Source organism: Condylostylus longicornis, unplaced genomic scaffold (genome assembly GCF_029603195.1).
Source record: "Condylostylus longicornis isolate FDR11 unplaced genomic scaffold, ASM2960319v2 ptg000010l, whole genome shotgun sequence".
NCBI classification, from domain to species: domain Eukaryota; kingdom Metazoa; phylum Arthropoda; class Insecta; order Diptera; family Dolichopodidae; genus Condylostylus; species Condylostylus longicornis.
In genome coordinates, this window is record NW_026577979.1 from 15,429,707 (window position 1) to 15,456,461 (window position 26,755).

Here is a 26,755-nt window from a genome sequence, read left to right on the forward strand (position 1 = left end):
TGTTTTCTGTTTGATTTTTAATTTTCAACTGCTAATTAAGTAGCTGATTTAATTATTATTCTACAATATTAATTAAGCAATCATTAATTTTCTAACATCTTTTTAAAAATATTTTTATATTATACAAACACGCTATAATTAACAGTACATAAGCACATTATTTAAATTTTTCTAATCATAAATTTCTTAAGCAACAGGAATATATTATTTCTTTTTTTTGTTGGGTCGAATTTTTGTTTTTATAATAAAAATTTCTTTAACATAATTATGATTAATAGTAAATTGAATTTTTTAATCTTTAATTCGCTTCTAAGTTATTCAGAACTTTTATTTAATAAACACTATATATGTAGTTATACGTAAAAAAATACCATCCCTTAAAATTTTAACCTACATTTACCAAAATACACAATTTTAAAAAAATATTACTACTTAACATTTTTCTAATAGGTTACAATTGAGCATAAATATTTTGTTCAAAATTCAATGGTGGCCTTATTGGATTTACTAATTTTGAATTAGTTTCACTAATAGCCGAACGAAAAGGTTTTCTATCAAATTTATCAACAATATCACTACTATCGTAATGACTTTGACCAGATATTGTTGATGGTACCTTCACAGATGTTGTTGTTGACGTTGTTGTTGATGATGTCCCAATTGGTGTACTTGAATTTTGAATACTATTTCTTATAAGACGATTTGATTTTATTGATGAACTTCTAATGGACGAGGATGGTGTAATACTTCGTTGAATATGTGCTCTTGGTTTATTTAATTTATTACCATTACTATTGGTTCTTTCTATCACAGATACCTTACCACTACTATTACCAATAATTCCGCCATCACAATTTACATCAATATCCGTTTCAGAAATATCGTCTGATACAAAATTTGATGAGTTCATTGAAACAATATCTTCATCTTTGGATAGAATCGGAATTATAGGACTTGTACTTATTAAACCCATACCACTTCCTTGAATCGATGTTAAACTATCTCGTTTAATGCTACCACCACCTGGTGTAGGCAATTGAAAACGACTCGAAGAATTACTGGATCTACGACTTCCTGGACGTCTAGAACTTGGTAATAATTGATGATAATGATTTGTAAAATATCCTGCCGTTGCATTTGGATATTCGAATTGATTGTTTGCTGTACCGGCACTTATTGGCGGTGTTGGCATACAACCACTATCTACTGAATTACTACCATAAATTGAATATTGATTTTGGAGTGTCGATTCAATTATCTTCGGTGATTTACATTTAATTTTTTCTAGATCTGGTAAACGACGACGCTCTGATGTAATGCTATTATTTAAAATGAAAACAATAAATATTTCGTTTACGTTTTAAAATTATTTCTTAAATAAACTTAAAAATATTGTAAAATTATGTAAAAACTCACCTATAATTCCTAACTAATTCTCCACGCCTTTCTCTTTCCATCATATCTTGTATGTCCATGCTTCTCTCTCTTTCAAGTAAATCGATTATTTCCAAATCTCGATCTAGCGTTGATGATGAACCTTGACTACGATAAGAAATATGGCTGCTACAATCAAATGACATATCGCGATTTTTAGCTAATAGTGATGCTACAATTGGGTTTACACCATTCCATTTTCTATCATATACACCACCATACAAAGAAGTTTTTGTATCACTTCCACTAATCAAAGAATCTGTATCGTAATCGGTACTACCACGTTTTGTCCTTAATATACCACTTCCAGAACCTTCACTAGTTCTTATACTGTCATTACGATCTTGAATTGCTGCCGATCCGGCTATACTATTACTGACATTACAATACGTACTTGAAGTTATATTCGAACATGAATTATTTAAAGAATCAGTAGCCAAAGATTTTCTTGGTGGAAATAATCTTTCGCCTGATGGTGAAGGTAAATTTTCATTTTCATTACGTGCACTGCCAGTTGCTTTAGTTGAATTGGAAGTAGAATTACTTTGGGAATTAGTTTTTGATCTAATTGATTGTTGTGATTTATGCAAATCTTTAGCGGGAGCTGGTCTTGCGTTTCTTTTATCTCGTACAGATGGTACTGATTGTAAAGATGTATCAGCCTGTTGACTATGACTAGTTGATTTAATCTTATCTGATTGTTGCTTTTGACGTCCTATTGTATTTAATGTATGATTTTCTGTTAAAGCGCTTGTTTTACAAGTTTCCTTTTTTGCATGATTCTTATTGTTGTTGTTATTATTGTTATTAATTGTTGGGATTTCAATAGCTGTTGTTGTTGTTTCTTGTTCTATAGAAGAATCTTCTTGAAAATTTTGTGATTTATTTAAACGACGTTTTGAGGATAATCGAAAATATCCGCGTAAACGTTCTTTTTCAGTGCTGCAAAAGTGAATAAATTAATAAAATGGTTTTTCTCAAATTTTCGAATTTTATTTCCATATGAAATTGGCATTTCTGTAGATATAATTAGGAAGTTGAATTAAAAAAAAAAAGAAGCAGTTTAAAGAATCATGCCTACAAAATGAGAATTGATAATTGATTGAGAAAGTGATCTTAAAAATTCAAATCTTGAGGAATGAACTTAATTATTAAATTTTTTATTTATCGTTTTAATTATTTGACCTTCACCAATAATTCTTATGCTGAGGTTCCAGTTTATATTACATTGTAAGATAAAAATACTAAAAATATCATGTTCTAAAATTAAAGAAATGATTTTTAACGGTATTTTATCATTTAATAAAATTAAAATTAAGTTCACTGTACCTAAAAATTCTTCTGAGAAAAATCTATTTGTATAGAACCTTTTGGCATGCATCCACTTTTTTATTGAACCTTTATAATTCAAAAAGGGAAATTTTAATGTTCGAATATGTTATATAAACCTAGAGAGAGTTCAAATATTATAGATAGTCCTTTTTTCACCTTTTTAATTATAAACTCAATTTTTATACCTATCTTAAAACCTACGTGAAAATTGTATCAAAAAGGGTTATAATTTCCCTTTTATTTTTATTGCATTAATTTTTTGTTGAGGGTCGTCAGTCAGTCATCTTTATCATCGAAAATTTATAAAATCTTTACAAATTTATCTTTAAAAATATAAAAGTACGAAACCCAAAAACGTTCAAAGAAAATTTTAAAGCAATAATAATATTAATAACTCTTCCAAATGCTTTAATATAAAATTATAGATATAAAATTATTTATAAATATAAAGTTAGTGGTTAGTTTCAAATAGCAAATATGGGAAACATTATCATTCCTTGCTTATTTTTGAGTTTATTGGAATGAAAGAACGAATAACAGCAAAAGTCAAAGCTTTAAATTTTGCTTTTGTAATTTTAAGTAGATATTTTTAAGTTATACTAGCATAATTAAATTTTTTCTACACGACTCCTTAAATGTTCTATTTATATTCGTCTTACGTCAAAAATGAATTTAGAATTGCATTTAAGAAAATTTTTGTAAATTTTTTAAATGTTTGGTCAACACGTTTAAATGTTTGTTTTCGTCTGAAACTTAAATCAATTATAAAACAGAAGAAAATAGCGCTAACAAGTAATTAAACTTTTTGAAAAATCAAACTCTTCATAATCTGGAATTTATGTGAGGAAATAGTATTAATTACTTTCATTCAAGCGGATGCAGAAATGGTTTGTTTTGAGTGCTTTTTAACGAATATATCCTACTTAGTTAAAGCTGGAAGGGAAAATTCATAAATTCTTATGCAGAATAAGTGACATAATGGAAATTCTTCTTCAAAAAATCAAATTTCTACATATTATAGGCTTTAAAATTAATTTTGTACTTTCCTTTACTTGTGAAAAACACATTTCAGTAGTCCTAGATTGAATTTAAAAAATATGGAATTTAATAAACAAAAAAACCGGGTTCATCAATTTAAAAAAATTAATTTCAATTATAATTTTCTATTAAATCCTTCAGTAAAATTTTCATATACGTTGAAAAACATTAAAATTTGAACTTACCCTGGTAAAATTTCTGATGCATAAATGCAAGGAAATATTACAGTTGGTAAGAATGCTATCCATACAAACATTAAATACGTAAAATCAAAATGTTTACTATTCTCATAAGTTTCAACAACAACCATACGTGCTAATTTTAAAATCATAAGTGGACAAACGCATAAAACTTGTGTTGCTGCCATTGATCCCAATATACGTTGAGTACGTTTTTCACATGAAACATCTAATTCAGCACTATATAAATCGTATGAACGATTTGAATCAGCTCTAGGACGTCCACCAGATGTCATCGATGAGTTTCTGAAATGATAATTTATATAATAAATAAAATATATAATTACTTCGAATTAAAATTAATATTAATAAAAAGGAAGACAGAGAATTTTGAGCTTTAAAAAATGTTAAATAAAAATCACCAAATTATTTCGAAGATAACAAAATATTGAATAAATAGTTATGGCTTTAAAATTTAAAATAACTTAAGAAATTATTCACTTAAGACTTGCATGCCAGTTACTTGAATTTTGATGTTTTCATACTAAAAGGAAAATTTTTAAATTTCATAGAAACAAAAATATGTAAACAAGAATTCAATTAAAATTTTTTAGATTTTAAAAAATCTTATTCAATTGAAAAGGTTTGCCTCGAAATCTACAAAGTTATGCAATCACTATAACTATATAAATTTGCATGTACCAGAGAAACAAGCGAATTTTACAATGTCATAGACCCTTTTGTGTGCCAAAAAAATTTAAGCAATAAATTCGAAAATAATAAAGTAGTTATACAATTTGCGTCAACAAATAGTACTAGAGTAATATATTTTCGTATTATTTAGTTTTGAGGCCAGGACATATGACCAGGAATGTCGTCTTTATATAAAAATTAATATAAAAATTCGTTTAAAGTAAGCTTTTACACTAATGCGCTTGTATGTTAATTAAAGCAATAACTTAAATGTGCTAAATTACTTAAACTATTCTACAATTCTAATTCAAAATTTTTAATTAATACGAATTGAAATGATAGAAGGAGTTTTCATTTGAAATAAATTGATCCAATTAAAACTTTTTATAAAAATTCATTTAATTAACTACTTAAAATACTTTCAATTGTTTTCCCCAATCTACGAATGCAATTAAATTGCACACTTTAATTTTAGATGTCTCAATTGTACCAAGATGACATTACGTGAAGAAAATGTTCGGAAACTTTGAATGCATTGACAAAAACTATTTCCTTTAATGTTTCTGCCATGCATAAATAAAAATAATTAAAAAAAACTGTTATTTTTAATCACCGTTGCGGCAAGCGCAGTCCAAATATCTGTTAAAATACGGTATTAAATTTTTCTTATTAAAAAGGAATTTTTTTTTGGTTTTCTTTTTTTTTTAATTAAAATTAATATCCGATTTTGTCATACTTTGTCTATAAAAATTAAAATGAAATTTTCTAAAGTATTCAATCCTTGTTTTTATCCTTAAACCACGTACGATTTTAAATTGCATAATTTTATTCAAATAAAAGCTCTGAAAATTTATAAAATAATGAAGGTATCAACAGTTTTATCAATAAGGCATTAATCAAATTGTTTAGGTGTTTTTCAGTTTTATAAATTTTTAATGGGATTTTTATATTTAAAATTTGAAATTGTTTTCTATTTAATTCTCTAACAAAAAATGAAATATGCAAATATAAAATTGAAATCAAAATATGCGGACTCCGTATTAGGTATAGCTATAGATTACTCTCAATTATATATCTATATATGTATATTATTGCATACATAACGCTTTGAAGTCTGAATGAACATTTTATTTTGTGAAAAATTACTAGAGTTGATCATGCTAGCACTGTGATATCTGTGACTATAGCACAAGCTATAACTTTAATTATATCCTGGTTTTGTTTTGCAAACTGCTATAAACAGAGTTTATATGCAAAATTTCAGTAATGTGAATAGTTTTTAAAGTATGACCAAACAGCTATTGAAGTTGAATGGCAGCTATCACAAGGATTCAAACTATTTTATCGATTTTTATTAAACACAACAGCACTAATAATATATTTGTCTGTACGATATTTCGATGTTATGACTTCAATAATTTCTGAGATATAGTATAAAATAACTTTTGAAATTGTGTGGTTACTACCCGAACCACCGGCTCGATCATATTCAATTTAAATACGGTCCCGGCATTTACAATTATAAATCATTTGTTTTACAGTTGGCATTATTTCTAGCTGGTTTTATTTTTTTCTAAAATATATTTGAAGATGTAATGTAGCCAAAATTAGCTTCTTTAAAAATTTTTAAAATTATCAAATGCTGAAACAATGGTTTTTGACAGGAGGAATTGTAATTCTAACTAATCTAATTATTCTATAGATATCTTAAATTAAGTAGCTAGAATACCTGCATAGTTTTCCTAAGTTCCATTTTTTAATTAAGATAAATTTTCTAAATGGCGAAAAGTTTAATACCTAAACTATACTTAAAGTAACTCTAATATAATTAATAAATGAATCTTATAGAAGTTTTATAAAATAAATTAAATAATTTAATGATTTTGAAATTATGGCAAATATAATGAGTTCTCACTAAGCCTAATAAAAACCTCATTTTGTGCTTTTTTTATACTTCCATAAAACTAGATAAACTTTTCAGTCTGCAATTCTTTCTTCTTATTATTCTTAATAAAAATGAGAACTTTCCGAAATTCTTAAAAAAATTTATTTCCAGAAAATTTTTTCAGTAAGTTTTCAGAAAACTTTGTTTATTTTGTACCAAGTTCATTCATTTGATTATACAACCATAAAATTCCAACAGAAAACCTTAAAAATGATAATAAAAAAAAATTCTAAAAAATCTTAAAAAAAATAGAAAAAAAATCAAAATTATTCACCTTTGTCGACTTCTTAATTCAGCCCGATGTTCAAACATCATAACAGCAAATGGACCATCTGGTGGTCTTAATTCTTGTGATGTTCTTATATATAGATAAGACAATAGGATCGATGGACCACAATACCTAAAAAGAAAAAACAAAAAAAAAGTTTAAATTTTAATTTTCATTTTATTTTTTATTTTAAAACTCTTAAGTTCTTTAATTTGCTAGAATTTTATAGCAAATTTTTCAAAGTAAAGTTAATTAAAAAAAAAAATTTTTGTTTTGAAGAAAATGAAAAATCTAATTAGGTCTCCTTCCAAACTCAATTAAAAAGAAAAAAAGCATAAGAGGGCGAAAATTTCTAACATAGTTTCAAAATTAAAGTAAGAAGTTTAAAAAGTTGTAAATATTGAATTGAGAACCTCGATTATTTTTATGGGAGCGGTAGCTTTTACTTTTAAAATTTCTGTAATAAAGGTCTAATATATTTGGTTACAAATTGCTTTGAATATGTTCGACTTAAATATGGCTAGGAAAATTCTAACACATATTATAAAAGTTAGTGGTTTACTATGAATATTGAAATTGTAAATAAATTAATTCGGAAACTATGAAAAGTAATCTACTTCAATCCTACAGAGTTATTTATATTACGTGTATATATCTAAGCTTATAACAGAAGCACGTTTCGTCAAATAATTAATTTTTCCACTAAATAAAACTTTTCAACTGAGTTCATGAACCAAATTTCAACTTATTATTTTAGATTAAAGTGAGTTATTCTTTTTAAAGATTCCGAATCCATAAATTATGAAAGTACGTTGTACTTCCAGTTTATAAACGAAATTTGGAAAATGGAATGAAAACGTCATTCAATTTTGATTATTCATACAAAAAAAATTTATTAAAATTCAACTTTATATTTTTTATTTTTTTTCCTTTTTCAATTTAAGAATTGACAATGATTTTTTCATATCATGTACACACCAATTGCAAATAATCGTTTTTCATCAATCATTGTGTAGAAGAACTCAATTTCATTTCATCAATTAACTAAATTCACTTTTTCCTTATATTTATGATATTCGTCGAAAATAACAAGTAACTGCAATTTGTTGTACAATAAAAGCAATACAATGACAGGAAAATGTTGGAACAAATGAAAATACTGAAAAAAAAACTAAAAAATGTCAATCAATCATAATTTAACATAAATAATATGATGATAACTGATTGATTGATTGATTAACTGCATGATTATCTCTAATTTATGGCAATAAAAATATTTCTTTTCCCATAATTGAATTACCAATATTACGTCATCCTACATGATTCTGCTCGTACGCTTCGATAGTGTTTAATAATAAAAAATTATTATAATAAATCTTATTGGAGTACATATTATGTAGTTCCAATCAAGTTTAATTGCAACATATGAAACAATTGAATCCTAAACCACAATTTTTTAATATAATTTACCTATATAATAGTTAAATCTAACTTGGCGTTTTTCCTTACAATTGCCCATATGACATACCTGACTCAAAACAGGTAGCCTCTGAAATTTAAAAATAAAACCGCGTTAAAAATTGGATGCTCATAACAGAATGAAAAGTCTATTTATAAAAGCTTCATGCCTTTGAAATTATGAAACTTTTTATCGTACTCATCCTCTCACTCATTATAATTATAAGATTCATAGATGGAATCAGTTCTGTTCAATTTTAAAAATCACTTGAAACTTAAGACATAATTTATTGATAAACTAGTTTTGAAAATGAAGAAACGGTCATTTCAGATTCTGCTTAAATATTTAAGCATCTTTGTAATTATAAAAAACTTTTACCCACATTGAATATAGTTTTCCAGAAAGCTTTTGAAAAAAGTGTTGATTAGTTTTATTCTGTCCGTCCGTATGTGAACTCGTTTGTAAAACTTATTTCCGTAGAAGAAAATTTTTATAAATCTAAATCAGTCTAACCCCTTTATAAGTGATAGCCCCTAAGAATCCAGAAAATGCCATTTTTAACTCTTTATTGCAGAAACAAACACAGTTAACGAAAAAGTAGTTTGGCTCTTTCTACCGTGCCACAACGTAATTCAATATTAAAAATAAAATTAACGGTTATCTAAAACCCGTTTTTTGCAAGTTTTCGATATCGTTTTTCTTCTAGATCGTAAGCTGTAGGAACCTTAAATTTTACCAGCTTTTAGATATTAATAAATAATTTATTTCGTTAGAAGAACATTCCACCTCCACTTTCTCTCAAGTTATCGCCTCTAGAAACTTGTAAAATTAAAATTTTCGGCACCTTGTATTTACGATACAGCAAGTTTTTTTTAAAATTCTACAAATGCAGAGAGATATATTCAATGCTATCAAAATTTCCTTATCTATTTTTTTAGATGTCGCAAATAACCATTCATTTTCACCATTATATTAACAGTTCCTTCAAGGTTTTTTTTTTCGCCTCATCCTGAATGTATGCAATCTTTGAAACATTTTGATATATGGATGAAAAAAACTTTATTAATGTAATAGATTGTTTTAAAAAGCAGCACTTTCATTTATTGAACTAAAAATGCTACTTTATAATTGGTTGAACTCAACTTTATTCATTAAAATTCCATTGATTCAACGACAATTATTTCAAAAATATAAATGACAAATGATAAAATTTATGAACTAAAATTAAAAAAAAAGGAACACATGAATTCTATTTTAGTAAAAAGCGAAATAAAATTTTTCTTCCATATTATAAAATAAATTTGCATTACGATGTTGACGATAAAATTACGAGAGAAAATCGGGGATATTTAAATATTAACTTACATTATAACAAAAAGTCCTCTCATATATTCGTGCATGTCATCCATTAGGTTTACAACACAAAGTCCAATTCCTTGTAATCGTGGCACATAATCCTAAAAAGTAAAAAAAAAAAAATAATATCGTTTATATACAACCATATAAATGTAATAAAGTTCTTATAGAACCTATAATATACATATGTATATGTAGGTGCATATGGGGATAGTTATAAAAATTCATTATTCATTGTAAGTATGTTTGTATACGTTTATAAAATAGTGCTTCATGCATATTATATTATAAGGGAAAATTGAATTATTCGAAATATTTCAGAGAGACATAGAACAATATTAGGTTCGTCTTTATTTTATAATATATTATCTGCTTTTGTATCCAGATCAGAAAATTATTATAGTGGAAACATAGATCCTGAATGTTTTACTTAATAGTATATATGTACCCAAACGTTAGTATGTATGTGTATGTAGGTACTTTCTTTTAGTAATATATTTGATGGGTAACAAAAAGTTTCAGTTTCTTGGATGATGAAAATTCTATACAACGAAATTTCTTTTTTTATGAAAAGAAACCGTAACAAATGATTTGAATAACAATGAATATTGCATTTTAATATCATGATTTAATAAAACCAAAGAAATGAACTCTTAATTAAAGAATATAATCGGTCTGCAGATTGTTTTCAAAATTAAAAGTGAACTTTTAATCTAGATTTTGAATTTTTGTTTCTTATTTCTCCAATCTGTTCTAGTTATTTCTTTCATTTTTATAATTGGTGCGGTGCATACTAAAATGGCCTATACGCCAGCTGTAAGAGTGTAATTCTATTTCGGTTTACTACAATTATCCTATAGCATCACCGAAATTACGCAAATTAATGCAGGGGAGTTGGAATTAAGGTGGAAGGATGAAAAGAAATTCTCTTTTGGGGATCGCGTTCATTCTCATTCCAAATTCAATGTAATCTACTCTAGGATACAATTTTTTTTAAAATTAATATAACCAACTTAAACCAATTAATTCTGCTTTTTTCCCTCAAAACTCCAATTTTAGATTATTACAATACTCTTAGATGACCAGAAGTTATAAACAACATGGCAGCTCTTGAAGTTTATCTCATCGAATGTAAGTATAGGGTAAGTCTTACTATAACCGAGAAGGATCCAATATAGTATTCGCACATATTTTAGTTTTTAGTTAATTTCAAAAATACTATGTTTTCAAACTACTAACAGTTGAATGAAAACAATTAAAGTTGTAATGTAATAAAATAATGAGCTTTTGAACAATAAGAAGACACAAACATCTACCCATAATTAAAATGAAATTAAAGAAAATATTTACTTTCTTTTATTTCATTAAAATTATAGTTTTTATAGTAAAATACAACTGTTTTTTAAATTTTTATAAATCAAACGATAAAAGAAGACTTTATTTCAGGAACTTTATTATCTAGTATCCGTTTAATGGCAAAAAAACGCGATACATATAAAGATAGACCTATCTAAGTGTACTCACTAAAATAAAAATGAAACAAACTGCAACTGTGATACAAAAAAACTTTTAGGCAATAAATTGTAACAACGGAACCTACAAATTTTTAAATTTCTTCTGATTACTTTTGACTATTTAGAACTTATATTTAAAAATAAAACTTTTAGTTATAAAAACAAAATCTGAGAAAACTTTATAGTAATGTTTTTATTTTGTTTAACCTAACATGTCCTTCGTAGATTTATCACATTTTCAAGTTTTAGTTATTTTAGATAAGGCAAACACATTTCCTAACAATACAAATATTCATAGAAACTAGATACTGAAATCTACAATTCTATACAATGTTCTAGTTAAGTAAGGATAAAAAGTAAATGTAATGTTTGAGGAATCATTTCTATTAAATCAATGAAACTAAATTAAACTCAGTTGATGGTCAAATAAAAGGGTAAAGTTTCTCTTTTAAATAATATACATAGGTAGATCTCCATACCTATATAATATTATTCTCATATACATATATTTTATATAGTATGGGAATAGCAAAATCTTAGTGTGGAAAATTTTATGTTTCACGTTCTAGCAAAATTCTTTTACAATCTGAATATTAAGGTTTGAATGGCTTCCGAAATAGACAAAAAAAACCATTGTTAAGAGGCAATTTTGGAAAATAATGAAATAGGTTGACAAATCAATAAGTTATTTTCCTTTTCAATTTAAAGCTTAAATGTCGGCGATAAACATTTCTATTTGTAACATCACAAAGAATGGTAACAGAAATTTTTTAGATTTCAATTGATCCATACCGAACTGTAGAATGTGCTCAAATACTTTCTATAAAATTTAGCTAAAAATTAATTTAGATAACAAAGTTATAAAGAAAGGCTTATGTATATACATAGTTCCTGTGCAATACCTGTACTATACCGAAAACTGTTGAATCAGATTTCAAAACATTGCGTGGAGTTGTTTCTGTTATGGAAAATTTTATTTTCTCAATGATATTTTTGTCATAAATAGCACAAAACTTAATATATTTTAATTTCATTAATTTTTGAATATTGAAATTTATTAAGGTTTTCAAAATCTGCATACTGTATACGTTGTACAGCATGGCATGTAAACTATTGATATTTACTCCTTTATTTGATGTATAAATTGGAATAAATTTAATATTTGTGGTGTCATCTGGAATATACTGAAGAAATTTTAAAATTATAGTAAGTATGCACATAATATACATATACATCTGTGTAATATATATATATGTCAATGATATCAGCTCTGTATTAGCAACACATATATGTCGCATCATACATACCTCATACAACATAAATTTGGTTATAAGTAAGAATATTTTCATATAATCTAGACATACATATAAATGTACATATGTATGTATCAGGACATTTTTATTAAATTTAAAAAATTCGCTTGTTTTCAAAAATTTTATTTAATTGTCACGTCTACAATATTATAAAGTTTGAAGAGCAACTCAATAATAATCGAAAGCGTACAATGGTTTATTAATGTTACGTTCTAAGATACTTAAGGTGTTAAGGCTCCTTGTTCTCTTTAAAACTAGGTGACAAAGATTTTAAAATCGATAAAAATTTTTATTAAATAATATTAAATAATAATGAAGCGGTGGACGATGGACTGGTATGTACATACATATGTAAGCAACAATCGATTTAATAATAAAATTCAAATATGACAATGATTGCCTTGTGATCGAAAATAATGCGACATTTTGAACAACATATACATATTTTAGATTTACGGTGAAAATAAATTTTTAAAATTTGTTGTTTGTTGTCAGTCAAAACCGACTGACAGGTTTGTATCAATAAGAGACCCAATATGCTATTCTTAAGACAATTAATTTTTGAAAATGTGAGGGAAACTCGGTTTTTGGGTTGAACATTCACATAACAGGAGAGAAACAAAACTTTGCGGGAATTTTGTACATTTTTCAAAGTAAATTCAGCTAAAAAATTAACATTTTTTAAAAATGAAGTTAAAATTTCAACTTTTTCGAATTTTAAAGTCATGTGATTCCGAAATCTGAACAGATTATAACTAATGTAGATATTCATAAGAAAGACCTTACTCTGAGGTTTCCAAATCATGTTTGTTAATGCACTTGTCTTACATAGTTATACTTAAAATTTCAAAAAGTAAAAAAATCAGTCAAAATTTAATTTAAGCCCCGTGTAGCTTCGAACTTGTTGAGCTATGAACAGGGTCTTCATACAAAAGTTTTGTCTACTCATGACGGCCTATACAATGTATTGGAAGTATATAAATGATATGAAAATCTTATAACTGATCTAAATTGCAGATAATGTTATTAATGCTGTATAACAATGTTGGCGGTTAAGCTTACAGAACAATAAAAGTAAAGAAAAGATTTCTTTTGGCAAAACTTCCTATTCAATATTAATACCTTATGATTATATTTCCTATGTTAATTTAGAAGATTGATTTAAGGACATCTTAATAACAATAAAATTTTAATTGAACTCCTGCATTTAAAATATACGCTCATTAAGTTCATTTAAATAAACAAAAAATAAGCGATAAAAAATTTAAATGCAGAAATATTTTTTCAAATATTTATTTTGAACTTCATTATTAATACACTACTGAAGTAATTCAACATTCCAAAATGAAAAATTTAATTATAAAAGAGAAAAAAAGAATTCAGTTCCACAATATTGTACAAGAAGTGTCGATGTGAAAGAATTTTTTAAAGTAATTTTATTAGTATGCGCACACACGAAAAGGTAATTAAATTTACACATAATATATGCACACATAAAGAGGCAATCAATAAAATATTCATTAATTTTAATGTTGAAAAGAGCAAAAAATTGGAAAGAGAAAATCAATGAGCATTAAATTCTGTTGCTCCTCAATTCAGAATCAACAAAATCTCACATTTATTTTTAAATTAATTTTTTACTGAACTGAACATTGACAATAATGGAGGTATTGTTCTCGCCATGAATTTAAATTTTCTTCTATATCTTTATTGATATGGTTTTTTTTTAAATTTCAAGAACTGGATCAATTCTTAAAGTTTTTAATTAGAAATTGTGGGATAAATTTCATATTAAACAAGAGAAGATTGTTCGTGTGCATATTTTATGCGAATGTGATCGGTTGTGTACTGGTCGCATCTGATTTTTTTGCTTAATGTAAAAATAATAAATTTTCGAATATTTCTTATATGGCACATATGTGCAACCTTATCTACATTTATACATACTTAAGAAAAGCTGGCTGGTTGCTTTAATATATTTTTTAAATTTTCACATATTCATTCACAAATATTTGTTTTCAGTATTATTTTAGAATTAAAAGACGAGCTACTCGTATTAATTTCCCATAAATCATAAAATCATAATACAATATTGAAATTTTGCAGGATAACATATAATGTCCTTGAAATTTCCTATCTAATATAGAAAAATTTTTTTCTTGTTTGCCATTTTAAAGAGAAAAAATATTTTCATAAGATTTTATGATTTTTTTAAAAATTTTATACATATGTAGCTTTATAGAGCAATGTGGAATGAGAAGAATTTTGATATTTTGACTTTATCATAGTGAAAAATTCTCATTTCAGAGATTTTAGTAAAATATTTTTTAATATTAAATTTTTCTTGAAAATTATGTACATACATATATGTTGGGAATTCAAATATAGACTGAATGTAAATATGTATAATAAACAAGACCTAACGATACAAGTTCTTTAAAGCATATATTTGCAATGAACAAGATTAAAATAATAGTATGTGTAATTTTACAAAAAAAAGTTAAAGACTATTAACTAAGGACTAAAAATTGTTAAATTTTCCGAAAATCATTAAAACAAAATTTTCATTACTCTTTACTGGTCTTTAAAAAATTTTGTACAACTGATTTTAAACCAATCATTTCAAACAAATTTATTTTCATTGAAATTCGTATGACATGGAATTCCTCAACACAGTCACATATGCATTTAATTCATGTGAGAGTTTCATACAGTCAGAACGTCCTGCGGTGAGGCAATGCCAATATTATTACAATTATTCCAAATTAGTAAACAATATTATTACGATTTTAGACAAAAAATTTCAAATCATGTTTGAGTTAAAGGAGAATTAAGATAGCATCGCTTCCCAGAAAAAAGGATTTCTTTTTAGTTCAGTATATTCTAAAATAGCTTCCCTTCGGATATAACTTATTATATATTACAGAAAGTTTATGCTAGAAAGAACATCCACAAACATTAAACACTCAATAACAGTCAACCGAAAAATAATGGTCGACTTAGTGAAATTTTAATTGTAAAGTTCCAGAAGATTGGTTATTGGAAAAAACTGATTTTTAAGATTCTTAAAGATGTCAATGTCATGCTCACACCTGAATCGGAAATATTGAGAACCTTCATGCAGATTTTATTCCAATATTGCTTGTTTTGATTTTCTTCACCTAATTAATAAAGTTTTGTTGTTAATATTTCGGGAATTACGGCAAAGTTTTTTAAAAAGAACAGGATAAGCTATTTTGGATTGAATTTTAGATTACAAATGACATTAAAACTATGGAATATTGACATAAATTTAATTATCCCACTTAAACTTTTAATTTTAATAAGGATAAGTTAAAAATATTTTTTAAATGATTAAAAAAAATTTAAATGAAACTCGCCTTGTTGGTCATTTATATTCTTATGAAGAAAAAGGATCACTGACTTGCACACATGTTTATTAGATGGGTTAAAGAACAAAACTAATTTAATTTTATAATTTTCGCAAATAATCTTTGGTCCTTCAACTTACGCATGCAAGTCTATCCTCTCAGTCATGCTGAGATTACAGAGAATAGTTTAAAGAAAGAGAATTAAAATTTCTATCTAATTTTATTTTTTTTTTAAACTTATCACTAATAAAATTATTCATAAATTTTGTTTATTTTGGAATTGTTATTATTATATTTTATTAACCTCAATCACATTATAATCCTTATAAGAATTGGGTACTCTCATAAAATTTTATATAATAATGCTTAAATGACTCTTAAACGAAAATTTAAAGTCGTGTAAATTATTCAATTTCCATGAATTCTTCTTCTAAAAAAAAAAAGGAAAATTTTGACGAAGGAAAAATAAGTACCCATACAATATAAAAAGTAATGATGACCTAACAATCCTTATTTTGAAAGAATCCATATCCTTATTCAAAAATGAAAATGTTTGCTATGAAATTTTTCTTTCCGCTTTTGTATGAATAAAAAAATTATTTTTAAGGCTTTTTTTTCTACCATGATTCTCAACAGAATGGCCAAAAATTCTTGTTATCGTTTGAATTCTTTCTGACTATGTTGTTTTAAACAAGTACAATTTTTGGCTTGCTTTTGCTACTTTCTCTTTCTTGTCGGAAAAGATTTTTAAAATTAATAGTTTAGCTACAAACAATTGCGATTAAATATAGATTGTGAACATAAAATCCAAAACATTGCTAAAACAATGTTAGCAATATACTAATACAATATACTAATATAAATGATAATTACGCTTTTACGCCTTTACAAAATATTCAGTAATGCCGAAAAATTTATTTTTATTAAAATAAAATGATAGTTTTTGCCTCTGTTTACAATGTGGTGCGATGTATGTACTATATGGATTTATATATATTGTACAAGTACGAGTATATTGTGGAGTGTACGATGTGTATGCCATGTATTATATTTACATAATTATCTTTTGCCCCTTGGAATGGTCTTATGTCAATTTTTAACCTGTTTTGTTTTCTCTTTCGGTACCAAACAATAAAGTTCATTTTTAGATTTGTTTAACGGAACATAAACCACCTTATAATTTATATGTACAAAATATCGGAAAATGTATACATATAATTAATTGAGAATAAAAATTAACAAAGCAGGACCTTAAGGTAATTGTCAAGAACACAAACATGACACTCATTTTGCCATTCATAGTGATAACTTGCTTTTGATGCAACAAATTAACTTCTTACTAATGACTGTTTGTACTAGTAAAGTTCAATACGAAATAATTTAATGGTACTTAGATTATTGTTTAAAATTCTAGACCACTCTGTACTTTAGGCATGACAAGAAGAAAACGAAAAAGATTTTTGAAAAAAATATTTTGGGTTATGGAAAAGAAGAATTCTTGAATTATAGTAATAAATTAAAAATATTATGGACCCATTGTAGATTTAATTTAAAAATATGAAACTCTTTAAGTAATGAAAAATTTAATAAAAAAAAAACAAGTCCAGTTTCGTATGAGTTTGAAAAATTATTTTTCATGTTTTTTTTTCTTAACTATTCTAATTTTTATAAATTGAAAATTTGAGAAACAACAATAAAGGTAGTCTTTATCATTGAAATTGATAACACACCTGCACATTTATTATCAATTTAAATATTATATTTTCGCTCACTTTTAGCTAAAATTCAATTACACTCACTCAAACGCACATATGTGTATTTGATTAGAAATGAAAATATGCTTATTTTATAAATGAAGGACATCAGAACAATGAGATCCTTTCAATTTACTGAAAAAAAAATATTATATATATTGAAACAGTCAAAAAACTCCAACTAAAATAATAAAAAAAAATAATATTAAAAATTTCTTGGAAACTTTTGAATTTTTCGCCTCCGGTTTTTTAGAATATTTCCAAAACAATGTACATTTATAATATTGTAGGGCTAATAACTGAGTTGAAAAGGAACATAATGTATAGATGTTCCGTTAAAAATGACAAACTTTTTGTTTTCACCCAAAACTTAATATTGTGTTTATGTAGCGATTCTCAGCGTAATAGCCGCATCATAAGCTGAATATGAAAAATAATGGCCACATTGATTAAAACACATTTACTCTTATAAATGCTAAATATGGTTAAGAATCCATAAATTCACACATTTAAGTTTTACTATTTAAAACTCTTAGGGATGGTATACCCTATAAATACACAAATATTTGTCTTTTTAAAATGACAACCAATAATTTGAAAAAGAAAATACATACTTACATTAATGAATATTGCCGGTTGTTAGGATACAAGAACGTAGGAGGATGATATAAAAAAAAACGTATAATAGCCCATGAAGATTGTAAAGAATTATAAAGTAGAAATTTAAAAATATACATTCAATCATACTTTTCTCCAGGATAATACCCGATACCTTGGAAATTTTTAATTTATTTCAAGTTTCACTTATGTTTATTTGTTTAAAGTGATTCTAAAATAAAATGAAACTTAGAAATAATTGAAATATTTTATGACTTCAATAATTTAATATATAATTTAAAAATCTATTTATTAGCTATATTATAAATATTATGCTTCAGAGCAATTAAATTCAGTTATCAAAAAAAATTTGGGATTTTTTTTTAAAATTACAGTATTTGTACAAAATTCTAACCTTAAAACTAAACTAACCGAAAACTCTTCCACAAAAATTTTGAAAAAAGGTGCATATTAGTTTCACTTTGTCCGTCCGTCCGTCTAGTAAAGTTGTAATTTAATTTTAAGATGTTCTATGTAGATACTTCATTTAAGCAACCCACTTTTGATAAAATTTCAGCTAGAAAACCAAACCCTAGATGAAAACTTGCAAGTATTGTGTTTGTTTAATTGAACTGTTTTTCCCTAAAATTTGGCTTCATTTAAAGTTGTTACAGCCTTCATTAATTTGGTAAGTCTGTATAAAATTGGGATTTTTTCGCTCAGTTCTCAATTCTCGCTTCTTTCTAATACAAATTCTTTTTCTTATCTGAAAAAATTTAATCACATATCTTTATATTCTTCAAAACTGTTAACTCGCAACTCTTTGTCAAAACTCGTATATTAAATCGAAATTAATTTTCTTTCTTTTTTTATTTATTATTTTTGTTCCCAATAAAATTTTCTTAAAATTTGTGTTTTTCTATCAATATTTAAATGTAAATAGAGAGTTCAATTTGAACAAGGGTCTCTAGATATCAAAAAATCTTTTTATTCAAAGTAAGTTTTTTGTTTTACAAAAAAAAATCTTTAAAATACAAAAAAAAAATTGTTTTTTTTTAAAATGGAAAAATCTGGATTCGCACTCGAGCATATTATTTTCTTGTAAAAACAAAAACTGTCAAAAGTTTGAAGCATCAAGACTTAAGGCATGGAGCATCAAGACTTATGGTCAAACTAAAAGATGATAAGTCACTAGTCACAAGCCTTGCGACCATATTGCAATTATAAAAACGTGAATAAGGAAAATGTTTTGAAAGCTTTGACCTAATTTAATAACCAATTCACACGTCACACAACTTTCTCAACTACACTCATTCCAAATTTAATATGAACAAATTTCGAATACAGTATACATATTTTCAAAAAAATTTATAAATTTATATACTAGGATAATTTTTTTTTTCATATTACATGAAAATTAAAAATTGCTTTCAATTCATTTGTCAATTCTCATTAAAAATATTGTAAGTAAAAATTTTTTTCTTTCAATCAGAGTAGCATTATAAATAGAAAAATATAGAAAGAACTACAAGTAAATTGAAATTACAAAATTAATAACAAAATTGGTGAAAATAAATTAAAAAATGCGAAGAATTTAAGGAAATTTAAACTTAATAACCAGCTTATGCAAAAAAATATGGAAACTGTGAAAATTATAAAAAAATTCGAACTATTTTGATGAATTTTTTAATAGTGAAATGAATGTACACAAATTCCCAAAAAATGTAGAATTTTTTTAGTTTTGTGCAAAGGATTTGAAATGTTTTTAAAAAGAACAGTTTTGAATAACACAAAATTAATTTGAGAGAACAAATTCGTTGCAAAGGAGCCATAATTTAAACCGAAAAAAAAATAATTGAAACAATGTAGTTGAAAATATTCAAGTATAATCAAATTGATAATTTTAAAAATATCCAAAGTCAAGGGTAATAAATAGAAGCAGTTTTGTCAAGACTAAGTAAGATAATTTTGTAAAAATATTAAATTCGTGTGTGGAAAGCCTATTTTAATTTTTCTGTTCTATTTCAAAGACTCTATAAATCGTTCATCCTAAATATATGCAATCCTAGAAATAGTTTCACACAATGAAAGTAATTTGAATAATGTAGTACATAGCTAGTTTGTTTTTAAAAGCATTATTTTCACTTGTTGGTTTCACCTAACTTTATTTAATTACAAGAGTAAAAAGTTTTTAAAAGTCGTAAATTCAATTATAGTACGCTTCTCGGGAAAAATAGGCAACTAATAGCCGAACACAAATTAACAGTCTACTTTTTTAAAAGATGATGTAACAATTGGAATGTAGGCTGGAATCATATTATATACAGGTCAATTTATGGAGGATATTTGAAGTCAGCGATTCCCTTCTAATTAACTTTTATGAAAAACACATTCTAAGAAGAATCAGCTACAGTTTAACAACACGAATAGGTTTAGCAAATATTCGGTATATAAAGCGACTAGCTTATTTTACATTCTCTCCTGTAATTGACTGGAATTATAAGTAAATAATTAATCTGGAAATGAAATTTTGGAATACTACATAATTGAGTACACTACATACCTTTCACCATATAAAAAATTATTATATTAATATGTATTCTTAATTTACGTTAACCCATGCATATTTTTTTTAACATTAATATTAACAAATCAACAACGTGTCAACACGAGAAAAATTTTAACCTTTTTACGTTTACATAAGGTGCATAAATAATTTACATTGTAGTAATTATTCCTATGGCACACACATGCTTTTCAACTTAATCTGAATATTTAATTTGTTCGCTAATTGTTCCAAGTTTTGTTGTTTTGAAACAACTTTGAAATTAATTTCTAACTTTTCAGTAATGCTCCTTTTTCCATTTCATAAATAATAAAAATTTTGGAAAACACAAAACTCGTTCTATCGGTCTTAAAGTAAAGGATAATGTTTAGATAAAGTAAAAAATTCTTTTAAAAATTATCCTAAAACCTTTGCCTTAATTATTATTAATAATTAAAGCAGAAGAAAAGTATTACATTTTTCTTATATGTTTTTCTAAGAAATTCTACATTATGTAAGCTTCTTGTTTGTTTTTTCCTAAAGTCTAATGAAAATTAATTTTTGCAACGGAAGTACAACATTTACACGCAGGCAATCAACCCCTTTGAATATTTTGCATCAGTTAATTTGTTCAATGATTTTGTTCTTATGTTGGAAAAACAAAGTAGATATATGCAAACCCATTATAATTTAATAAATAAAGCATAACCTTAAATATTCCTAACAATTCATTAAAGCTTATAATGGAATAGTACTAGCAGATTGATAAAAATTATTTGCCATGTTGATTAACAAACTCACAAATACTTTATGTAATAATAATTAATCATATTTGAAATAACAATTAAGATTAAGATTAATTTTTGACAATAGAGAAATACGAGCACATCTATTTCTACTAACACTTTCAAGATAACAAATTCATAATAATCCAAAACATTGCATATTCACCTCTCATATTACTAGAAATTTCAAGACGTACGATTCAGTAAGTCTTCTTCTCGTTATATAAATATGCAAAATCATATCTAGAAATTTTTATTTGAAGTTAGTAATCATAGTTTTTAATTTATAATCTATGAGTTTTTCGTAAAAATTGAATTTATAAACAAAACAGCATATTAAATGAAAAGATCCTGCATATATTTGTGTATTTCTCCTGATTGTATATTTCTGTTTTCATTGCCGTTTTTTAGCACTTTTACTTTCACTCTGTTCGTCCCACTTACAAAACTCTTAAGATAGAAAACTGATATTTATACATAAATAGATTTTAATTAGAAATTTATTTCTGTACAAGAATACTTTTATCTTTTTCCCCCCACTCCTCTTTTTTCTCTACACAACCCATCTACAAGTGAGAGTCCCTCAAAGTCCTAAAAATTGATTTTTTGACAATATGCTTATTGTATAGGAACCACAAAAATTTTTTAAATCCTGTAAGTTGCGTGAAAGTACCGACTGGCTTCTTTCTCTGCGATATAATCCCTTCTTTTTTTAATTTAAAAATCGTTTTTCTTCTACATAGATGGTAAATTTAAGTAGTCAGATGTTTTAGCCGGTTTTAGATTCTAATAAATAATCTTATTTCGTTAGAAGAAAATTTTTTTCCACCTACTTACATCTCCTTTCAAGTTAAAATTTTGGAAAATTTGAATTTTCGGCGCCGTATTATTTTGCAGTTTAGAAAATAACTGCAAGCCTTTTTGAATTGTTATTAAATCAAATACCTCACGGTATAAGATATGACGTAAAAAAATTTAATTATTTATCTAAACTCACTTAATCCATCATTACGTTAGCGCTTCATTCAATTTTTTTTGCTCATCCTAAACATATGCAATATTTGACATACATACAATTAATTTAAATAGCTTGTGTTAAGAAGCAGTATTTTCACTCTTTCGAGCAGTGCCGCTTCGCAAACCATTGGTCTGATCCGATTTACCGGATCAATTGCATTTCATTCGATTTCACTTTTCGAATCGAATAATATTAAGTATCAATTTTTTTTCCTTCTCAAAATGTACAAAATCATTCACTCATCATTCAAACACATTGTTTTTATACAGATGAACAAGTTTATTTAAAGTATAAGTAACAACGAAGGGATGGAAGTTGTTGTTTCCATAATCAACCATTTTTCACAATTTTTCTTTTTTTCTGTAGTTTTCTTGTCATAATTCCATGAAAAACTTTATAAGCATTTACAAAAACAAGGTTATACATATTTCTCGAATCCCTTAATTTCTTTAAAAATTAAATAAAGCTACCTTGAATCAATACTAATTCCCAAACCTTCCAAAATAATTTTTATTTTTGCGTATTCCTTTTATAAAAACGGTCGTACTAAATAAAAAAATATAAATAATTCTTCTTGCCAGGACCTTTATTATTATTCAAATATTATAATCTAAACGTAAACTTATTACTTAAATTTGAATAATTTTAATCGAAAAGGGTGAAGATTTGAAGAGACAAAAGGATTTGAAAGTTTATAAATGCTGCAGAAATTGTTTGTATTTTAAGCGTGGAGGTAAAAGCAAAGAGGAATAAAAGAATTTTAGAATTGAAATTTTATGGTCTGACAAAATATGGAAAAGAAGAAGAAAACAAAGTTTTTCTTTTTATTTTCTAGACTATTTTATAGAATTTCTTAGAATTTGCTGTTGAAAAGTTATTGACCTGGAAGAAGAGTTCTTATTTTAACAATATTAGTTTTTCTTAAAAGGTTCTTATTTCATAAAAGATTGAATAAGATTAAATAGAATTTTTAAGGCAAAGTACTGATAATTTTCTTCTCCTGCTCTGATAATCTGTTGCTTTAATAATTTTCATAAATGATTAATATAAGTATTTATTGCCATACGTTTTACGCTTTGGATTATCTTAAAAGAGATTTTTCAAGAAAAGAAAAGGAAGAAATACATAGTAAAATATTACACTTTATGAAGATTTCCTTGAAATGGAATTTTCAATAAAATAATCGCGTTTACTTTCAACAAAATCAATTCGTATACGCATATCCAAAGGAAATTTCATTTATTAGAAATCTTGTACGCTTATTTAATAGCACGTACACTTCATTTAAAATGCATTAGTAAAAATTGGACTGATTGCTGTTAGATTGAGCTTGTTTAAGCGTTGGAACCAATCATACCTTCTGGGTCAAATAATAAGTGTTATGTATATGCAAATTTTTTTAAAGGTTTAAATCTATTTTTGCAATTGCTACTTTATTGCTTTGAACTTCATGTGAAATGTAACACACACACTCAGCTTAGCAAACAATTCGAAATTTAAATAAAAAAATGGAAAAATACTCTTCCGATTTCCCGTGCAAATTTTATTTATATACAGTTTCAAATTATATTAAAAAGTAACAGAATTTTTGTAGTAAAATTGGCTAATTAAAAGTAATTAAAATGACTTGAGCAAAATACAAGAGCTTCATCTCATTTTAACTACAGTCTTTCTCCAATACTTTCATAAATTATCGTTCCTAGAAACTAATATTTATTGGATACTAACACAGATGGCAAAGAGAAGCGGATTTTCACCAAAAAAAAACTCGAGTTGCAGATCTGATGTTATATTATAATTATGTTATTATGTTACGATATTATAACCTCCCTCATTGCAATGCCGTGGGTAAGATCAAATCAGTATTGGCATGTTTGTATAAAGAAATTGCTTTAACAAAAAAAAATTGTTCCGCCCTTTCAGAATTTTTTTTTCTCTTAAAAATTATCCTTGAAAAATGTTCTTTTATTGCAATTTCTGGCTGTGATATTTGAAACGCTGAACAAAATTTTCTGACAAGGTAAACCTAAATAAATAAGGTAAAGTAATAACAAAATGTTAACAAGAGCAAAACAAAAATAAAAGTAAAAGTAATCAAATGAATAAAATAAGGAATTTCAAGCGAAAGTGGAAGTAAGCATGCAAAAATGTAGAATAAGTAAAGTACAGGGGACAAATACACAATATTTTAATAACCCACCGATTTTAAAGGTCCAGTACACGATAAAATGTTCAGAACATGCGTTTAAATAAATTTCAATATTTTAGGAATGTAAAGTTACTAAAAATTTCAGTGAAGTTTCTGCCCAATTTACATCGGAATACATTGACTTACAAGTAAATGAATTGTTTGTAGCAATGGAATTTTTATATTATTAGTTTTAAGAGGCAATTTTGGACATTTTCAACTATTGTTAATAGCAAACAGGAGTTTTTATATCATGTTAATTTAGAATTAAATCAACATTCATAGTATTGTAGTCGGTTAGCTCATACTGGCAATTTTAGTCTCGTTAAAGGAATGAAAAAAAATATGATTTGATTATAAAGAGAAGAGAACTTTGGAGTTCCACATGGCTTACATTTTCTCTTAAAATATTCTAACAAAAATTTATTAGTCACGGTGTGTAAACTAAAATACAATCATTTTCTTTTGAATTATTCGTTTTTAATTCCAGGAAAATTTATTTATTCTAACATAGCTTCCAAGTGTTTAATGTTCTCCTAACATTCAAAAATTTTAATGATTTTTTGAATATGAAACGAAAATTCAGTTCTGGAATTTCTACCAAATAAAATTAAAAGCAAAAATATTCCTATAAAATAAATAAAATAAAAAATTAATGAAAGTTTAATAAAATATTTTACTGACACCTTTTTCCGTTTTGAAAAAGGATTAAAATCGGTCGGTGTCAAAAATTATAATTAAAAAAAGAATTAAATTTATTTTTTTTTTCATTTGTAAAGATAAAATTAATTGGAAAATAACCAAATGAAATCAGGTATTTTCTGTTATTTTTTTCTTTATAAAGTTTGACGCATTTTAAAAACAATTTTTGCTTTTAGCCTAAAAGAATTTTTATTGCGAAAATGTAAATTTACTGCGGCAGTATATTACCCATGTTACTTAAAATCAGTAATTAAATATATTTTAAATAATGTCATTTACTATTTAATATGGAGATTATTGGTAAATGCAATTATGAAATTAAAAATTATTTATTCACATTTACAGTCTGTTTAAAATATTCAATACCAATAATAATGCTATTATTAATGGGAATTTGAAATTCTATAGTAAAATAATTATTGGATTCATAATGATATTATAGGTTATATAATACCATAAATTGCCATAAGTTTTAATGAAAAAGATTTAAATTTAAAATTTAAAATAAATTTTAATTGCAATTTGGCTTTCACCCAACATTAGGTAAAATTTCGATTTAAAAAATTGAATCGGTTCAAATCAACTTTTCAATTTATTTGAATCATTAAGAAAAATTTTTACATTCATTATGTAGTATTGGTGCAGAAACATATTCCTGCTACAAAAATTTGAGTATGGCGACTTGTATATATTTTAATGTTTACGAATAATTTTATGAAAATTTTCTTAATATGGGGTATTTAAAGAGGTTTTACTCCATATGCTATTACCAACTTAGTTTAAAAATCACTTCAACTACATTACAAAGTTCGTACTGATAACTGGTTATTATTTAATGAGAGTTATGAACGTCATTTAATATATGTTTTTTTCCTAAAATTTAAGGGAACTAGCTATACCTTTATGAAAATTAGGGAGAGCTAATAGAAATTTTGAAAATTCTCATTAAATAAAAATATTTAAATGAAGTTCTTAAAATTTAAATTTAAAGTCCTTACATGATATCTTAACACGTGAAATGTCTGAAGGCACCATATTCGAGAACACCCTATATTTTTTTTGGTGTTGCAAACTTTATGAGTAAAATCTGCGCTTAAAAGAAAACATTGCCCCACTTAAATTTAAAGAGAAACGAAATATCCACTCTTAAAAATTGAAAACTATTGTCACAAGGCTGTCTGCTGATCTACATTCTTAACTTAAATAGATTAACATTTTTGTATTTTGAGCTTTTGTTCAATTAGAAACTACAAACGAACATCTC

At 25.7% G+C, this 26,755-nt stretch overlaps 1 protein-coding gene across 1 annotated transcript in view; it reads right to left on the bottom strand.

Annotated features, from left to right (window-relative positions):
- Window positions 1-451: 451 nt before the first annotated feature.
- The window catches only part of LOC129618929 (probable serine/threonine-protein kinase nek3), a 41,852-nt gene continuing 15,548 nt past the window's right edge, over window positions 452-26,755 (bottom strand). Inside the window, exons 3-7 of the mRNA XM_055533957.1 lie at window positions 9,714-9,805; window positions 6,896-7,021; window positions 3,990-4,289; window positions 1,417-2,376; window positions 452-1,319 (exon numbers count right to left, since the gene is read on the bottom strand). Coding sequence (XP_055389932.1) covers window positions 452-1,319; window positions 1,417-2,376; window positions 3,990-4,289; window positions 6,896-7,021; window positions 9,714-9,805 — 2,346 coding nt within the window. The remainder of the gene's footprint in view (window positions 1,320-1,416; window positions 2,377-3,989; window positions 4,290-6,895; window positions 7,022-9,713; window positions 9,806-26,755) is intronic.